The sequence below is a fragment of the Centroberyx gerrardi genome, chromosome 13 (genome assembly GCF_048128805.1).
Source record: "Centroberyx gerrardi isolate f3 chromosome 13, fCenGer3.hap1.cur.20231027, whole genome shotgun sequence".
Classification (NCBI taxonomy): domain Eukaryota; kingdom Metazoa; phylum Chordata; class Actinopteri; order Beryciformes; family Berycidae; genus Centroberyx; species Centroberyx gerrardi.
In genome coordinates, this window is record NC_136009.1 from 4,749,590 (window position 1) to 4,770,000 (window position 20,411).

General features: G+C 40.0%; 1 protein-coding gene across 2 annotated transcripts; it reads left to right on the forward strand.

The window, feature by feature from the left end:
- Positions 1 to 1,789: 1,789 nt before the first annotated feature.
- LOC139923096 (dual specificity protein phosphatase 12-like) lies at positions 1,790 to 6,454 on the forward strand. Of its 2 annotated transcripts, XM_078287454.1 has the most exons (8): positions 1,790 to 1,881; positions 3,699 to 3,963; positions 4,065 to 4,178; positions 5,022 to 5,140; positions 5,322 to 5,409; positions 5,582 to 5,673; positions 5,807 to 5,886; positions 6,025 to 6,454. In XM_078287454.1, exons 2-8 carry the CDS (start codon positions 3,701 to 3,703, stop codon positions 6,166 to 6,168), a joined length of 900 nt encoding a protein of 299 aa, XP_078143580.1. In that variant the 5' UTR covers positions 1,790 to 1,881; positions 3,699 to 3,700; the 3' UTR covers positions 6,169 to 6,454. The 2 variants fall into 2 exon arrangements, with proteins under 2 accessions (XP_078143580.1, XP_078143581.1); XM_078287455.1 differs by lacking the exons at positions 1,790 to 1,881; positions 4,065 to 4,178 and having other exon boundaries at positions 3,608 to 3,963.
- The last annotated feature ends 13,957 nt before the right edge of the window (positions 6,455 to 20,411 follow it).

A 20,411-nucleotide genomic window follows, 5' to 3' on the forward strand; every position in this document is an offset into this window, starting at 1 on the left:
ATCCTGACATTCATCAGTGAGCACTTAACAGTTTACTTTTATTAAGATTCAGCAAGGCATAACGATACATATTGACATTCTTAAAATATAAATTTTTCAAAGTATACAAATAATAATAATCTAGAGCAATCAAATAATAACAATAAAATGTCAAATGCATTGTGAACTAACAGGGAACTTCAATTATATTGAAAAGTGTAGAACAAAATAAAATATTGAAAGACATAAAACAATAAAGAAGACATAAAACAACCTCACATGATAATAACATTATACATTGCTCCAAGAAGATTCAAAAAAGAGAAGCAATTCATGTAGAAACGAGCAGAAACAGACAATTTAGAATTTTGGCTTCTGAATAAAAATAGCCATGTAGAAGTAAACTTACTGCAAAGACAATAGAAGGGTCATTTTCACATTCAAATAAACAATTAAATATTTTTTGTAATAAAAAGAGTCAATTTGTTTTGCTATTACGTAATATCTCGACTAAACTTATCCCCAAAATTGAACATAACAGTTCTTTTCTGCTGCGTTTTGCTGCCTGGAACAGAAAGCGTCCGGGCTTTGTTTCCGACCGGATGGTTTGAAAAGGCGAACCAAACAGGTTGGGAATCACACGCTTTACTTTTCTACTGGCATTTTGTATGTTAATAGCCTTTTTAATGATTTTTACTTGAATAAATATGGCTTGTTAATAGCAACGAAACACGACGGCTTCACAGGAAAGGCTAAAACATAAAAGCTGAGTGACTGAGTTAACTGTCAGGTATACAAGTTATCCTAGCTTCAGCTTGCTAACTGACGCTGTCAGTTGTAAAAGTTGACATTTTGTAGAAATAATTGTTACTTGGTGGGTTGGATGTGTGCCGAATGAAAGACTAGTTCCTAATGATGTAGAAAAGGTCTTCAGTCATATTTTATGATATATGAAGCTTTGTCGATAAACAAGGCAACAATAAACTGTCAGAATTTTTTTAATGGAGTTTGTAGTAAAGTTCTCTCCCATACAAGAGAGAACGTATCGGGGCTAGAATCACTTTTCTTTCACTTGAAACAGAAACGGCATTTCAGTTAACAGTATGAATTGTTATATTATGGGTTGAATAAGAGTAGTTTCTCATACCAAACGATTCTCAATATTGGGTTTTTAAAGTAGGCCTACTGTGTGTTATTGTGCCTGAAAGATCTCAAGCTCCTTAATCTTAATATTCTATTGATTTACTACATTCTATTGATTACTACTAAAAATGGCTTGTTTTTCTTACAGCTTTCATAAATGCAATCTAAAGTCAAGTGGGAAATGCTCATAGTCCTGTTGATACTGTTTCTGTCAATCTCAAATTTTCTGTCTGTTTTATTATTTATTTATTTTTTTTACACTTTTTATCAATTCAGTTACCATACAAACATAATACAAAAACACACAAATAATTATTGTATCAACATGTGGAAAAAAAAACATAACTTTATACTCTCTCTCTGTCTCTCTCTCTCTCTCTCCCTCTCTCTCCCCCCTCTCTCTCTCTCTCCCTCTCTCTCTCCCCCTCTCTCTCTGTCTCCCTCTCTCTCTCTCTCCCCCAACACATTATTGTATCAACATGTGGAGAAAAAAAACATAACTTTATACTCTCTCTCTGTCTCTCTCTCTCTCTCTCTGTCTCTCTCTCTCTCTGTCTCTCCCTCTCTCTCCCCCCTCTCTCTCTCTCTCCCTCTCTCTCTCCCCCTCTCTCTCTGTCTCCCTCTCCCCCCCCCCCCTCTCTCAATTCAATTCAATTCAATTCAATTCAATTTTCTTTATTGGCATGAATGTCATAACAACAAAATTGCCAAAGCGTCTCAGGACAGTCAACGAAAGGATCCAACTGATCTAACAACAGAGTAAACAGAGGATACATTACTGAATAAGACAGAATCAGTTCTGCTAGTAAAATAAATCAAATAAGATACTGACAAAGCAAGAACAGTATTAAAATAATAAGTATTATAACAATAAGTAATTGTACTAGTATTATAATACTACAAATTATGATAATATTATTAACAATAAGTACAGTGTTAGAATAATATAATACAACAATAAACAAACAGTAGTGAGTAAGATAGGTCCAGATGATCATTCTGGGCCGTCCCTCAGTCTGTGACAGGTGGTCACTGTGCAGCTAGACCTGCTGCCTGTCCCTCTCCCAGCAGGATCTGCTGTTGGACACTTTCATTCAGTTTAGTGAAGTTGGGGATTAATAATTCAAATTTCTTAAAGTATTTTGCTCTAATTAGATTATATTTGTCACATTTCAAGAGGAAGTGCATCTCTGTCTCCACCTCACCTGTTGTGCAATGACCGCATATTCGTTCCTCTTTTGGTAGCCAGGACTTCTTATGTCGTCCTTTCTCTACAGCCAGACTGTGGTCACTCAGTCTGTATCTGCTCAGGATCTGTCTCTGCTTTGGGTCTTTTACACTGAAAAGATATTCTGCCAATTTATATTTACGGTTTAGGGCCAGATAGCAATTAAGCTTGTTTTGTGTTCGTGTTTGATTTGTCCAATGTTCCAGATATGTATCTTTTGTTTGTTGTATAATTTGGTTTACTCTGATTGGTGGTTTTGGAGCAGTGCTGGTGTGAGGTTGGTCTGTATCAGTCAGTCTCCTGACCAGCTGGCAGAATGGGCTCTTTTGGGGGTTCAGCTCCTGGGTTTGCAGTGCCTGAGATCTCAGGGAGTCTTGGGGACTCGATTTGAGATGCATCCAAAATTTGAGAGTTCTTTTTTGGATGTTTATAATCAGTGGGTAACGGCCTAGTTCTGCCCTGCATGCGTTGGTTGGTGTTTTTCTGTGGATGTTTAGTATGGTCCGACAGAACTCTGCATGCAGGACCTCTGTAGGATGTTTGTCCCATCTGGTGTAGTCCTGACCTCACTTCCATAAAGGGCAATGGGTTGGATTACACTGTCAAAGATTTTAGACCAAATTCTAATTGGTATGTTTATTTTGTGGAATCTTTTCTTAATTGCATAAAAGGCTCTACAGGCCTTTTCTTTCAGTGCATTCACTGCCAGACCAAAGTTATCTGAGGCGCTGATTTTGAGTCCCAGGTAGTCATAGTGTAGAGTGTGTTCCAGTACAGTATTTCCTAGATTGAATGTGTATCTGGTTTCCTGAGATCTGGGCTTCTTTTGGAAGATCATTATTTTTGATTTGTTGTAGTTTACTGTCAGGGCCCAGGTGTGACAGTACTGCTCCAGCAGGTCCAGATGCTGTGTAGACCTTGCTGTGTTGGTGACAACAGCACCAGGTCGTCAGCATAGAGCAGGAATTTAACTTCCTTATTGTGTAGGCTCAGGCCAGGGGAAGCAGACTGTTCCAGCAGCATTGCCAACTCATTGATGTAGATGTTAAAGAGAGTTGGTGACAAGCTGTTTCCCTGAAATACTCCTTTCCCTTGAGTGAAGAGATCTGTACTTTTGTTTCCAATTTTTATTCCACACTTATTACTGACATACATTGACTTTATTATGTCATAGACTTTACCCCCTATGCCCCTATGACTCTCTCTCTGTCTCTCTCTCTCTCCCCCTCTCTCTCTCTCTCTGTCTCTCCCTCTCTCTCTCTGTCTCTCTCTTTCTCTCTCTCTCTCCCTCTTTCTCTCTCTCTCTCTCTCTCTCTCGCTCTCTCTCTTTCTCTCTCTCTCTCTCCAGTCATGCTCCAGGTAGATCCCGGTCTTTTCATCGGCACTGCAGCCAACCTCAACGACAGCCAGGGATTGGCCGACGCGGCCGTCACTCACATCCTGTCGGTGGACTCCGTAGACCCCGCCCCCCTGCTTTCTGCCGACGGGGGCTTCCGCAGGAAGTGGATCAACGTTTTGGACGAGGCGACCTCCGACCTCCTGAGTCACATGGACGACTGCTTCCTGTTCATCCAGGAGGCGCTGGAGGGGGGAGGGGCTGCGCTCGTTCACTGGTAGGGGTCAGAGGTCAGAGGTCAGGGGGAGGCGGGTCACTCTGGTGTGATGTGAACAAACATGACAGATTAAAATGAATGTGTGTGTGTGTGTGTGTTAGCCAGGCTGGGCGGAGTCGCAGCGCTGCCATGGTAACAGCCTATCTAATGAAGAGACACCAGCTGGGCTTCACTGAGGCTTACAGCAGACTGCAGAGCACCAAACCAGACGTACAGTAAGAAGTGTGTGTGTGTGTGTGTGTGTGTGTGCGTGTGTGTGTGTGTGTGTGTGTCTACCAGAGGTGGGACTCGAGTCACAGTTTCAATAGCTTGAGACTTGACTTGACTTGGGTTCTGGTGACTTGGGACTTGACTCTGACTTGTACTTTGACGACTTGAAAAGGTTTCTAAAGTCTTGACTTGAGATCTTGTGTTTGTGTAAATGACTTAGATTGAAAGTGATGAGATTTGAATGAATGATTCGACTGAATTTAAATTCTGTTTTCTGAATTTGTATGGAATGATTTAATTTATTGAAGTTTAAACTGATTATAGAAATCAAACTCATGATGCTCTTACCAAGTTTTTATCCTCTTAAAACCATATTGCATTGAAAAGTCCTAGATATTTAGTTTTCTTTAAGATATTAAATTGATACTGGACTCTTGATTTGTTCTGACTTGACTTGCTGTTCTACATTTAGACTTGAGACTTGACATTAATGACTTGGACTTGACTTGGACTTGACTTGGTAATCTACATTTAGACTTGGGACTTGACTTGAGACTTGTGCCTCAAGACTTGAGACTGACTTGGGACTCGAGCAAAGTTGACTTTTAATGAAGCCTACAGCTGACTTCACAACACCAACATAAGACAGAATTAAACTTTCTGTGGGAATTTTGGGCAGCAAATGGTAATAAGTTACAGCAGAAAATATGGGTATTTAAATATGACACTATACAGTATATGAATGACCAGTTTGACAAATGTGCTGTTTCAGTGTATTGTGACAGTTGGTAAATGACCTGATGATGACAGACAGACAGATGGTTGATGGTGAGGCTGTTGTGTTTCAGGGTGAACAGGGGTTTTGAGGAGCAGCTGTGTCTGTATGAGGCCATGCAGTGTGAAGTGGACACATCTAGTCCTCTGTACAAACAATACAGACTGACCAAGATCACTGAGAAATACCCTGGTAACCACACACACACACACACACACACACACACACACACACACACACCTACAAGTCCTCTATACAGACTGACACCAAGATTACGCAGAAAGTTATGTAGTGTTTACTCATGTTTTCTATTTACCTATGTTTGACTTTAATGTGTGTGTGTGTGTGTGCGTGTGTGTGTGTGCGTGTGCAGAGCTGCAGCAGGTCCCCAGGGAGGTGTTTGCCGCTGACCCCGCCCACTCCAGCTCCTCTGAAGTCTCTTATAGGTGCAGGAAATGCAGGTGAAGGATGGAGGGAGAAATAAAATGGACTCTGCAGACTGTGTTTAGATACTGTTATTATCCTGTAGTTTCCTGGTGTAACACCTACTATCTTCCCCCCTGCAGACTGCGTTTAGACTCTGTTATTATCCTGTAGTTTCCTGGTGTAACACCTACTATCTTCCCTCTGCAGAAGGACTCTTTTCCGTGGTTCCAGTCTTCTTAGTCACCCAGTAGGGGGTGGAGCTTCAGCCTTCAGCCACAAGAAGACCAGTAACCTCACTGGTAAGAGGACCTGCCAATCAAACTATCAAATTCTACATCTATGCACATCAACTAATATAATTTTTTAAAATAATGACACAAACTGAACAAATTGCTTCACTGCAGCGATGATGTTTCCTGTGTTGTGTTGTAGGAGAAGTCCAGTGTACGTCTTACTTCATTGAACCAGTCCAGTGGATGGAACAGGCTTTACTTGGAGTGATGGACGGACAGGTAACACACACACACACACACACACACACCACACACGCACAGGACTCATTCTCTGTGCACGTATGCAAACAATCTCTTCTCTTCTCTCTCTCCTATATGTGTGTGTGTGTGTGTGTGTGTGTGTGTGTGTGTGTGCAGCTGCTGTGTCCTAAGTGCAGCTCGAAGCTGGGCTCGTTCAATTGGTGTGGAGATCAGTGTTCATGTGGCCGCTGGGTCACTCCTGCCTTCCAGCTGCACCGCAACAGAGTGGACGAGATACGGCAACTCAATATGCATCAATGACACACACACACACACACACACATATTCACTCAGTCATGCATAAAGGAATACAGTCTCAGAATATAGAATACAGAATATATGGCATTGAATTTTTTATTGTTACAATCCTTTTTTTGCAACAGAAAATATTTTTTACAGCCTTAAAAAGCCAAGGTGACAAGTTTTTTTTTAATCAACTTTCAGAACAAAATAAATTTTATATTCAACTAATATCAGCCACTGCAAGGATTCCCTCTAAATTACACCTAGTCTGACTCCTTGAATTCGATGTACAAGTATGAGAAATCAGTGTACTGTAATACAAATCATTGTAAATAAAATATACTTGTAAATATCAGAAGTCTCTGCAGTGTTCTTGTGGTTTTGCTGATATATTTACATGTTCATATTGAATCACAACATAGTAAATCATGCAGTCAGTTAATATGTTGCACATTTCTGCTGCTCAAGACGCATCAGTTTCTGTCTCCGCTGCTCATGTCTCAATTCAACCTCGTTTATTTCTTTATTTTAAGTTTAACAGAAAGTGAACATTCCTTCCACCAGATATTGTAGTTCAGTTTGGGTCGAGGTCCAGACTAAATGTAGGAGTCATGGACATTTCATCAACACAAAGTTCATTGTGATGAATCCACATAGACTCCATTGTGTCTGTTTACATGCGCATTAATAATCTGACATTATTTGGGACACTCATGTAGTCTGATTGTGCGCTGGTGCATGTAAACACAAAATCCTGTTTACAATGACCTGCTTATCTCCTGAGCATGCAAACCCATCTTGGATCTGTTGAGGAGACTGAGGCAGACATGACACTTTACCTGTTTACCTGTTTTCCACCCACTGAACGTCTTTGGTTTCAGACAGCTGAGTCGGCAACAACCGCTGGCCTCTCTGTCCAGGGATCTGCAGGAGGGAGAGGAGACCAGGGGTTTGTCTGTGGGATGGTCTCTTGGCTCTGTGGCCTCTTCAGGCGCAAGAGAACATAGACACACACACACACACCAAAGCCTGATTTGCTGATATTGGTGATATATCAGTAGAACATTGTATTGTTGTATTATTGTATTGTATCATTAACAGCTTTTTAAGTCTGTCTCCCCTACTCAGCAGCATTATTCTCTCAATTCAACAAATGTCAGAGAGGATGAGGAGCCATGATTTGCCTCCATATAGTTCTTGGCTACGGCATAATCCATATCAGCAGTTGGCTGTTTGTGCATTTTGAGAGATTTCTTCGTTTGACCAACATATGCGAGGCACACGGACATGTGAGCACATATACAAGCTGTGTGGATTTGCACTTTGTCATTTGTCTAACAAGATCTTGTTTCCTTTGTGGGGATGGTTGGAAAACTTGCTGCTTTCCACAGGCTCATCCACCACATCATATGGAATTTTAAATATGTAAAAGATCCACCACTCTCTGATGATTGCTCAGAGCAGGAAGTGATTGTCCACTTTTAGATTGAATGCATTCACCTCATTTGTCATAGAAGAAGACTGTAGTATGGGCAGGGAAAGTGAGAACTTTGACAGGTTGGTACAGTTGGTCATGCTGCTAAGAACCAATCTTTCACCTTCTGTGTCAGTTCACAGCACAATGCAGAGAAGCAGTTTAAATCAATCAGTGGGCTTCACTGTTCACCTCACCAAGGCACACACACACACACACACATACATCGGCTAACACCAAAGAACAGCATTTTTAACACCACTTCTATCTCCTATCTATAATAGATGTATCCTAAATGTTGCGGTGAATCTGAAGCAGAGATACGAGATCTGCATTGGAAATTCCATAATCAGTTACATGAGAATGAAAGCAGCACAATTAAACCATGTCTTAATGCCAAAGAATTTATTTGAAGAGGAGGAAAAAAATCAGAATTGGGCCACTTTCAGCTGTCACTCCTCAGAACGAGAACAGAGACGATGGAAGGCCTTCCTCACTCTGCAGAAGAATCTCCACATTTTTTTAACAGGTCTGAACTCTGCAAATTAAGAAAAATTTGATGTTTAGGAAAATGATCACCCTTCGCTCAATAGTAGGAAATATAAAATGAAGCAGAAATAATACAGCTGCATAGATCAAATTTGGCCTTGTATCTTACTTTTTTTCTTGACCTCAGTGGAAATAGCGGTCGAAACCTCGTCGGCCGGGTCAGTGGTGGCGGAAGTCTTGTCATCTGGGACAGAGGTAGCGGATGCCTTGTCGACCGGGACAGAGGTAAAGGCCGAGTCCCACAGTGTGCAGACATTCATGGCCAGGAAAGACCAGCTCCTTAACATTCCCTCTCTTGATATAGCATCTCTCTTTCTCTCTCTCTCTCTCTCTCTGTTACACTCATACACACACACGCACACCCAGAATGTTCAAAAATGAATTTAGTTTTTTAATGTCATTGCTGTGTGTTCATTTACTTACTGTTCACTTACTGTTGTTTTTTAATGTTACTTTTATTTAATAGCTTACATCATTCACACACACACACACACACACAGATGTCAGATGTCCCTTGGAAGGGGACACTTAAATAGCTCTAGCACTTAGGCATTTATTTTTTTGTAATATATTTTCAACAGAATGACAGAGGAGACCTGACTTGATAAAGAAAACATGACACATTAGCAAGGTGTGCATCATGTGAATAAGTATTTTCATGGTGTTCTACACAATTTGACAAAAAGTGTCACAATTTCCCAACTTCACCCTATTTTGTTAACAAAAGTTACTAAGAAGATCATTAGGTTTCTTTTGTATTTAGTTTCCTTCACTCCTACATTTTCAGTCAGACACCTGTCTGCCAGAGACTAGTCTGGACCTAAAAGCCCAGGTTGCTCAGCAGCGTGTAAATCCAAAGTTTTATCCATCAAGTCGTGTTACCAATGCACAAAAGCGCGTGCACCCACACCCACACACACACACACACACACACACACACACACACACACACACACACACACAGGTGAGCAGGAGTGGAGGTTTGATAACTCTAAATTTAAAGTTTGGATAACATAAAAGTCCCATGAGTATGAAGTTAGGTTAAGTTACACTTTATTGATCGCCGTGGGGACATTTGTCCTCTGTATTCGACCCATCCTAACTGCTTAGGAGCATATCCATTGTTAAGGGGAAGCTAGCAGGCAAACGGTTTTACATACATGAGGAAGCTATACCAACAGTTGTAGAAAAGCCTGTCAAAAGCCTAGGAAGTTGGTATGATACAAACCTGAGTGATTAGGGAGCAGGTTCAGGAGATACGGCAGCAGCTAGTTGGAGGTATTCGGGACATAGAGAGATCAAGGTTACAGGCAAGCTAAAGCATATTGCTTTATATATATATTGCTAAAGCAATATGCAAGATGATTTTATATCAACTTTCTAAATTAAATTTAGTCAAGTAAAAATCCTTCATTAAAGTCTGACCTAACACCAACATAATTTCAAATCAAAATTGATTGAATAGAATGACAGGTCTAGAGGTCTGCTAAATGAAAACAATTACTAAGATACTTTTAAAATGGCACGACCTCATCAACCTATACTTACTGTGAACACACATGTAAACAGACAACACATGTACACGCACACACACACACACACACACATCTGTGCAAACACTCACAAATACACACATACAAACACACAGTCTGGTGCTGCCTGGCTGACAGACCAACAGGTATACAGCAAGTCAGTGCATCAACCAGCTGTTACGGCCTGGTAGAAAAAACATGTTTCCTTGTGACCTTAGGGCAAAAATGAAGTGTCCCATTAAAATGTGCCATTGGATGAAAAAAGTGAGGGTCTCATGATTTACTAGGGTGCCCCCACAGTAGAAAAAAAAACATAATTCATTTTCTTTTTTCAGTCATTTTTGCCCTAAAGTCACACCAGACGGGTATTTGAGCAGCTCAAGTGCCCCTCTGATGTGACATTAGGGCAAAAATGAAGCATGGAAGGGGCCGGAGCACACCTCAACATGTCAAGATGATATTATGATTCTTCTTTTTGATTGTTTTGTTTTCTTTAAATAAAATGATTCCTGAATATCTGCTCTGCCTTCAACTTTCGTAACTTTCGTACTTTTGTAATAACTACCACATTATTTCTCATGTTTACAAAAGGCTTCATGATAGTGTCAACACAAAAACACACTGTCACCATTCTGCTTGGGTTTAGAAAATAAATAAGCCATGATTCCATATATACAGGAGTCTCTATCCCAATAGGGTCTGGCTGCAGATCTCCAGCGTCAGGCCCCTCTCTGGCTGCTCCAGCAGCAGGACCCTGTCACGTGATCCGGGGTGGGTCACTATGATCATGTAACAAATTAACAGCAAAACTACTCTTGAAATCGACAGTTGAGTTGAGGACTGGTCTATTACAGAAACCATATAATAGATGTTGTGTCTTTCTAGTGACAGAAGTGGTATTTTGTCAGGGAAATGTGACCTCAGTAGTGCACAATCATGTGTAGATTAGAGGCATATGTGTATAAATCAATGAGTGATAAGCTAGTTGAGGCAAAAGCAATATTTGGTAATGATAGTTGTGTGTAAATGTAAGTCAAGTTTGACCCCTGAACATTAAGAAACTGGGGAACGTACAACAAAGAATCTAGTTTGAACTCAGTCCTCCAGTCCTTTTAGAATTGCATGGAGTTGCATCTCAGTAACTGTTACTCTGAGTATTTTTTAAATGATTTACTTTTTACTTTTAGTGAAGTAGATTTTTACACCAGTACTTCTATTTGAGTGGGACATTCTAATATGCTTTCCACTGGTCTCAATGTAGACTTTAATCTCAGATCTTTTGTAAGTTTTTGGATAGATATGTATGTTTTTCTATTTGTGTACATTTCCAATTAGGGATTTTATGTTCAGTCTTTTTGATCCAATACAATTATTATCTGGTGATGTTGTTGAAATGTCTGTGATGCATCTTGATATTGTGATTATGATGAGCTTACCTATTCATTGTATTCCCATGATGTCACATGCATTTCCTACCAATATGGTGCTTTACCATATACACAGCTCATTGGCTGTGGCTGTCATTTGATTTTAGTCACCTGTTAATTTATCACAAGCACCCGTTATTTTACAGAATACTATGTATAATGACACAGATGTATATTTTTGACTTTTTGACTTTATTACAGTAATTCATGCTTGCAGTAGGGTATACTGAAAAAGCTGCAGAATTTTACATCAGTAACATTAAGATCATAAAACATGGGCATAAAAAGGACACTTTTGTACACGTGAAACAAGACAAGACAAAAATAAAAATAAAAATAGAAGATATGTTTACATACAAGATTACTAGGAATAAGTGGAGCTCAGACTATATTTTAAAACATGACAATGTAGCCTCTAGAGAGCTGTTCAAAGTGATAAAAAACAAAAACATAAATAAGTAAATAAATTTAAATAGTTACTTCCTACACAGTTTATCAAAAAAGAGGCAAGAATACACAAACTAAATTCTCATCACCTGCTTCATAAAAAAAAATTGACAAGCTCTTTTAAGATGCTTGATTAATTAGCCTAACTGCGGTATGCAGAGTTGAATTTTTCAATCGGTTTGTTTTGGCCCTGAACTCCACCCGTTTGTTTTGGTTTCTTAATGTTCTGGCAGTACAGTTGCCTCGCGTTGGTGGCAACAGATCATGCAGGGGATTTTATGGTTTCTGTATGTCCCTTATCAAATTCACAGCTCCTCCTCCCTCCTATTTTGAAGTGAAGGTAGTACTTGTGAGGTGATACCAGCTCTTCTTCTAATAATTTGACCGGCACGTGTTTGAACTCGCTCCATCTCGGCTTGTTGTTTCTTATTGCATCCCACCAAGAGCACTGCGCCATATTCACGGACATGACCTTATGAGAGTAGTGTAGACTGTGACTAGGTCATCTGCAGGTAGTCCATTTCTGGCCAAGACGGTGAGGAAATGTAGCCACTTGGAGGCTTTCTTTACTGCCTCTTCAATATGAGTGTCCCCACTGAGCTTTGAGTTTAGGTGATAGCCCAAGTATTTCGTCGTGGACACAACAAGTACCTCTTGTCCACCCAGTATCAGAGGAGGAGGTTGTGGTGGGTCCCGTGCAAAGCATATCCGCAGCTCTACAGATTTCTTTCCATTTAGCAGCATGTGGTTCTTTGCTGCCCATTCATCCAGTCTCTGTGCCTCCAGGTGCATTGATGTGTCCTCCATGATATTGGATAGGGAAATCGCTCTATATTGGAGAACTGAATGTATCTAGCCACATTGGCCTGCACCTCACCAATACAAGTGTGCATTTTTTTGTTTTCTTGGTTGTTAACTTGCAATTTTGGGGGCATCTGCTCTAGCTGTATTAGTCTTCCAGAGCACTATCATCTCTCTTCTAGTGGGACAGTGACATAATTTAATTTATCCACTCACATAACATGCAGACTGGCATTGACAACTACTACTATTCCTCACTTCTCACAGCCATATTGCACATCTTTTACAAAAGAAAACAACACAGAGTTAACACCACTACACATATGTGGTAAAATTATTTTCTTTATATCTGTTGTTTAAAACCTATGGAAGAGGATGTCAGGAGGCCACATGTGAAAAATGTATTTGAGTTCTGAGAATGAAGTCAGTATTCTGAGTTTAAAGTAAAAAATTCTGAGAATAAAGTCAGAATTCTGAGAATAAAGTCAGAACCATATAGGCCTAGGTAAAATGGTAAATGACATGTAGGCTACTCTAATAATAAAATCAAAATTAATCAATAATTTCTGTTTCCTTTCTGGGCTGGCCAACAGTAATGTATGCCTATGCGGGATTTAATAAATACTAGAATAGAACTATGGTTGGATCTTTCAGTTGCTCCGGACACTGAATTGACATAATGACTACCGACAGTACTTGAACGCACCAGAAGTTCAGTTACAGGTCAGGTCAGGTGGTACAGGCCAAGATGCTGGGAGCAGCCGGGAGTGAGAGAAAAAAAACCCTCCTAAGATGCCAAGAAAAACAACAAAAAGTATAAAGAAGTGGATAAATGTCGTCTATCTGACTTTAACCTGCGGTAGAGTGGAGTGTTAAGTCGACGGAAGCTCTGACGATAACTTTTTTCACCTGTTTGACGGAGTTTGAGACATTTGACATTTGGGGATGGAGAGAACACAGGTAGGCTAAGCTAGTTAACATTAATGACCGCGTGCAGTTAGCCCAGAGCCGAACTAACATTAGATCAGATAATGCAACATTTAACAGCTAACAGTGTCTTTTGATAAGCTTGACAAATTAACTAGCGAGACTTTAATTTAACAACCCGAACTCAAAGAATTGTCCCTCCATAAATCAATTAACTTCGCCCCATGAGAATTCTTCCTAATTAAGGAGTAGGCTAGTTCACTTAGTTAAATTAGGCCAGTTTAACCGGACTAATATTGTTGGTAACTAATTTGGCTACTTGTTATCATTTCTTTTGTGTTCGTGTGAACCTGGAAACGAAATAAGTTTAGGGTAAAAGAATAGGTAGACGCAAAATGCGCTGAAACACTAACGTTTGCTAATTAAGGTTAAAGCTAGGCTATTCATATTCATGAGAGGCGCCATTGCGGCCAGTTTCGGACACACGCTAATGTGATTTCGGGTCTTTTAGTGTGCTTTTTTTTTTACGAGTTTCCCACCATAAGACAAGTGACGCGAATTCATATATAGTTGAGAAGCTACATTTAATAAGGTTAATTCCGAGCAGACGTGTTTTGGCCATTTATTTTATAGTAGACTACCCAGATTTTATAATAGCTGGGTTGGTTCCACTCATTCAGTCAAGTGAGAGTAATGGATAACTAGCCTACATTGGGTTTGCATTTTGAAATTGGAGAAAAAATATAAATAAAATCAATGTGTACTTAACTGCCTTTGCTTGGTAAAGGACTACAATTTCTAAACCCTACAGCGCCATTTTTGATCGAGATTCCCCAAGAGTGAATGCCCGAGAGAACGGTGAATCAGATTTCTTTTCAAATCATTGACGATAGCAGTCACATAACGGAGCCTTGCTTCATCCCATAGAAGATAATAAGCCTACTTGATACAGAGCAGCTGTAATCAACAATAGAATGAAGCGGGGTGGGTGGCTACACGGGGAAAAATCACTTGGATGAGCCATGGTACCACGTGACTAGCCAGCTCTATGAGGACGCAAGAAGATGCCGCGACCGCATCGTCATGTAGAGGATTCACCACTAACAATAATGAATATATCTGCAAAGTGTATTTAAAGAAAAGATCCAGTGGTGACCATATTGGCTGATAAATGGATAAATAAGAGACCTGACCATCTTGTCTACAATTCCTACAGCTGTCTGTGACATTGTGAATATACAGGAAGGGTTAATATCAAAGCTGACAGGAACTGAATTAATGGTGCATTCCATTGGAAGTCGGAGGTCGATAGTTCCGAGTTGGAAGTACTTCCGATCTAAATGTGTTCCAGTGCATCTTCTCGGGAAAACATGGACGCAACAGCCTTTGCCCATTAACATTAATGGTAATGCTCTAGTAATACTAGCAAAGACTTATATCTAGTACAGTGTTTCCCACAGAATTCGAATCTATTTGTAGTGGTAGGTGAGTTGAGTGGGAATTATCTAATGTACTCTACTTTAAATAGTTCCATTTGTCAAACAAATAACTAACCTATATCTAAAGTGCTCCCTTTCAAGTACTTTGTCAAAGATAACATAACTTAAAAATATAAACAGTGCTACACTATTCTGCTTGCCTTTGTCTACAAGGTACAGAAGAATAGAAACCCCTTTTACAGAGAAATCTGCTTTTCTGACCCTCTACCCTTTTACATCTCTCTGTGCTGTCAGTTTTACCTGTATCTTTACATCGTTAAATTACTAGCCTTGCTTACTAGCCTGTTATCATTATCTATCATTTACTGCTTAGCAGCTTCTCTGGTCCAGACGAGTCCTTTTCCTTCTTAGAAAATATTTTTCAATATTAATCTGGATTGATGGAGCAAACATTCAGAGTCAGAGTTAAAAAGTTAATTAACGTTATTAGTCCACTCAGTGGATACTGACTAGCAGCTATAAGGCGTGCTGATTCAGGAACCCAGCTGTATTCCGAATAACGTTAACTGTTAGTTCTTCTTTTCGGGAATTTAGTCGGCCGTCGTCTTGGCATGGAAAAAAATATCCCTCACGTGCGGGTGGTGCACAGACGGGTCCGGTGAGAGAGCGAGCAAGCGAGAGACAGAGAGCGAGCGACAGAGAGAGAGAGCGAGCGAGAGACAGAGAATGAGAGCAAGAGAGAGAGAGAGCGACAGAGAAAGGGAGCGAGAGAGAGAGAGAGCGCATGTAGGGGCTGAGTGAATCAATGCGCTACACGCAGCTCTACAATTAAATGGTGAAAAAAAAAATATAATAATTTGTGGCGGTCAGTGCTGATATTGTGGCGGGCCACCACAAAGTATCTATGTATGGGAAACCCTGTAGTAATGAAGCACAAGTCAATTGAATTACGTTACAAATGGAAACTACAAAGTTGTTACAACTTTTTTTTCATAACACAAAAACTACATATCAAGTAAAATCAAGTTTTATTGAGTACAGATTAATGCTGTGACGTCAGCTGTGTTTATGTCTGACAACTCGGGCGGAATGAATCTTGCCCGAATTTCCGACTGGGAATTCCGACTTAAACGACCGTTCTGTTGCACTTTTCCGTGTTGGAAGTTGTTTTTCTCCGAGTTCCGAATGCAATGAAATGCACCATTAGTGTCCGGAATTAGACACGCCTTTTGCATCTCAAAAACTGTGTGCTATGAATCCACTTGCAGTGATTGGATGAAAATGAATTACAAGATAAGGTAAAGGTGATGTCCAGCTGTAGAAAAGACAAATGGAGAATGATTAATTTATGAGAAACTACAATGAAAGCAGTACAGGATTAGATATATTTGTTATTGATTATAAATGTTTTGGTCAACACTGTCTGGAATTGGACACACTGACATGCATGTAAATTATTTCAGAATAACACCTTTCTGCTAGCCAAGAGAAGGACAACAAGGTCCAAAGGTCAGTGACTCAGAAACATCTGATTGGTGAGTAGGCCCTCTGAGGTCAGGTTTTAATTTCTCTGTTATCTGCCACTAGTGGGGAAATACAGTTTTTACTTTTGAATCCATTACAGCATGAATGGCTTTGACCTCCTCAGGATCCATTTACTTACATTGTGAGTCCAAATACGACTAATGTAAAACCTTGAAGGAAATCTTACAACATACCATGCACATACCAGCTGCTTCTTGCCACACCATAGTGAGACTCAAGATGAAAATAAGTTAAATGCAAATGAATCACAGTGACATCTGAGGCCGTTCAGACTATATCAGTTAGTGCTTGCAAAGCAATATTTCACTGCTATATTAAACTATTTAGGACACTTATCTCACTATGATTTCTGTAGACAATAGACCAAGGGCAGTAACTGCCCTAATTCTTCAGTTTTTTTTTGTTCTACAATTGAGGTGAATGGAGGTGAGTGGTAAAGTGATGGTAATAACCATGATGGCTCTTCATGCACCATATTATATATAAGACTGAAACTGGAAAGCTAGTTTTAAAATGTGAAATTTTATCCATACTGGTGTTCAGTCTACAACAAAATGCACTGTGTCCAACATGCAAGGTACATAGTTTGGAGGACACGCTCCAACCATTTAAAATAACTGGAAAAAAACAATAAAGGTGCAGGCGTGTTCAAAACAGTGTCCTATGTGATCACAGCCTATTAGAGACACATGGAGAAGCAAACTTGAGAGGGTACACACTCAGGTCCCATCTAAGGCAAGTACTTCGAGATGATCAGTCAACTAAACCTTAACATTCTTTATATTAGCCAAGTTGACTTTCTTATTTCTATTTCTGCTGTCAGCAGACTGTGAAGTGGTAAGACTTAATGGCTTTTTGATGCTAACAGGCATTAAGAGAGATTGGAAGCATCACTTGCAAGTTACCTGTACTCCTCAATTACAATTATGTGTACTGTAATCTTTGCAGTTCATTGTTCAAAGAAATCATATTGTAGTAAGTGTGCTAAATAATGCATATATTCTATCAAGTGAAGTATCTTGTTAAAGCCAAATGAAAATGACTGAAATCCTGGCAAAATTTAACTTAGAAATAGGGAAATATAGGAAGTTAAATCAAGGGGTGTTGGCAGCTATGGTATGTGTGTAGTTCTGTTTCCATCAAAGGCCCTAGTATTTGCTTTGTTTTAAAGGAGAAAGCTGTTAGATCAAATAATGTTCATTTGTGCATTGCTGGCTCAATATTGCGTCATACAGCCAGAACACGGCATTGTTCACCATAATTACAACTGAATGGAAAGCCTGGTTGAATCTACAGTGAAATAAGAAGGTAAGGGCACGTAAAGTACACTTTAATGCTTTGTAAAGATATCTAGGTCAGGGTATGTTTGTAGAACATGGATACTCTGCTAAGCACTTCATGAATCCTAACAGTAAGGGTGCTCCGATCAGGATTTTTGGGGCCGATCGCTGGAAGCAGTATTGGCTGATACCGATCACCGATCACGGGGTCTATTTGAAGCCTTCTATTCATCGTGTAGCATTATTTATTTATTTAACTATTCTTAACAACGTATATTGAGTATTAAAATTAAGAGATGAGAAAGTATCATGAATTGACAACTGTTTATTGGCAGGCAACATGTGCAACATATTCCACTCTCTCTCTTAGACCCTGTTTACACTTGGTTTTAAAATGCGTCTTGGGCGATCGGATCACAAGTGGACAGCCGAGACACATCACCGTTTACACCCGTGTTTATCATGCGTCTCCAAGATGTCCAGCTGACCACTTGTGTTCAGATGTCGTTACTGCCTACGTCACTTCCGCTAGAAGGTCAGAGAGCCCCGCGCACAGTTATTACGTCAGTCTGTCGTCAGACAAGCGCCAGATTTGTTTAGCACGGGCTAGCTAAGAAAACAACAATGTTTCAAGAACTAATATACATGTACGGGCTATTCCAACTGTTCAGATTGACAGGACCGTTGGCACGCTGTCACCAAAACAACCACCACGTCCTGCATTGATGACGTATTTTCCTGTTACGTCCTTGTCGGGGACGCATCAGGACGCATTAGCGTTTACACTACAAAAGATATGTGGTCAAATGCGTCCCAGACCACCTCGGCAAGTAGTTTGAGTGATTGGATCATAATGCATCTTGGTGGTCGTTTACACTTGTATTTAGCGCTGTCCACTTGTGATCCGATCGCCCAAGACGCATTTTAAAACCAAGTCTAAACAGGGTCTTAGAGACACAACTTAAACCATAGCAGCCTACGCTTGGTTATTGGGAGCAGCTTGGAGCTTAACAAATATAGTTTTCCTGTGGAATAAAATAAATAAAATTTTATAAAATAAAAATTAGAATAAAAGCTAAATGTGCACAACACACCAAGTTAGAACAATAAATTATATATAGGCCTACTGAGGCAACAAAAATCAATTCCAATAGATGGAAAACACAGGGCCTTTATCAATTTACTCCAACTTTAGAGACTATAAAAACTGGAACATAACAAAATATTTTTCAATATTAATCTGGATTGAGGGAGCAAACATTCAGAGTCAGAGTTAAAAAGTAAATATTAACGTTTTCAGTCCACTCAGTGGATACTGACTAGCACCTACAGTAGCCTATATACAGCTAATCTGCTAGTCTCGGAAACCCAGCTGTATTCCGAATAACGTTAATAACCCTTAGTTCTTCTTTTTGGGAATTCAGCTGGTCATCTTCTTGGCATGGAAAAAAAAAAATCCCTCACACCCGCGTGTACAATGGGAGGCGAACAGACGGGTCCGGTGAGAGAGAGTGAGTGAGCGAGACAGAGCGAGAGAGAGCGCGACACACACAGAGAGAGAGAGAGAGAGAGTGAGCAAGACAGAGCGAGAGAGAGCGCGACACACACACACAGAGAGAGCGAGAGAGAGCGGGACACACACACAGAGAGAGAGAGAGACAGACAGACAGACAGACCGCACAAAGAGACTACTTCTGTTTGGATCTCTTCCCAACTCGTCTCTCCCTAACATTTTTGCAAATGTATTGTCTTTTTCAGACACCTGGTAGAACTGCCAGACCGGTGAAGCCATTTTAGCGGCGCGTAGAGAAATTGTCTCGCGTGTTTTGCGTCATCTGATCGGCCTTTATAGAGACCACCGATCAAACTATTTAGAACGAATATCGGCCGATAACGATCGGTGGCCGATCGATTGGAGCACCCTTAAGAAACAGCTATAGATAGATCAAGGAATGAATAAATGAATACCATATGGACATTAAAGATAAGATAAAATACAAAATGAATGAGTGATTGACATAAATGAGTAGATAATTTAATTCTTTTTTGCCACCCCAAAAAATAATGTAAAATAATAATTCCTCTAATAATTAGAGGTTATATCAAAGATGAACACAATACTATTGTCTCTCCCCTGTTGTCCCAATGTGGCACTGATAACCCTGATCAGACTGTACTGCATTAGGTGTAAGGTGACCCAAGGGATACTGATGGAGAGGGTACTGTGCGCTGAATGTTTAGTAAGTAAATATTTACAGTTCCCTCCTTTTGTTTCAGTGTGGCACTGATAACCCTGTCCATCAGGTGTAAAGTGGCCCATTGGATACTGATAGAGAGGATACTGTATGTTCAATATCACTTTTAACCAATGTCATATCACCATAAGTAATCATTTAGTAATTTAATGCTGATAAAGCCCTCTGTTGATTCAATGTGGCACTGGTGAACATGGTTCCACTTCACCAGGTATAAGATGACCTGTTTGATACTGACAGAGAAGAGGCTTTAAGATGAATATGACATTGCAACACCTTAAAACTGATACCACTATGTTACCTGTTATATTCAAATACACCCCAAAATAATTACAGGTCATATCAAAGATGAACACAATAGTATTGTCTCTCCCTTGTTGTCCCAATGTGGCACTGATAACCCTGATCAGACTGTACTGCATCAGGTGTAAGGTGACCCAAGGGATACTGATGGAGAGGGTACTGTATGGTCAGTATCACTTAACCAGTGTTCCCAAATAGGTTAATACTCCATCTAGAGCTTGCTCATTCATTCATTCATTCATTCATTCATTCATTCATTCCAGTTTAGTTAAGGCTGTTAGA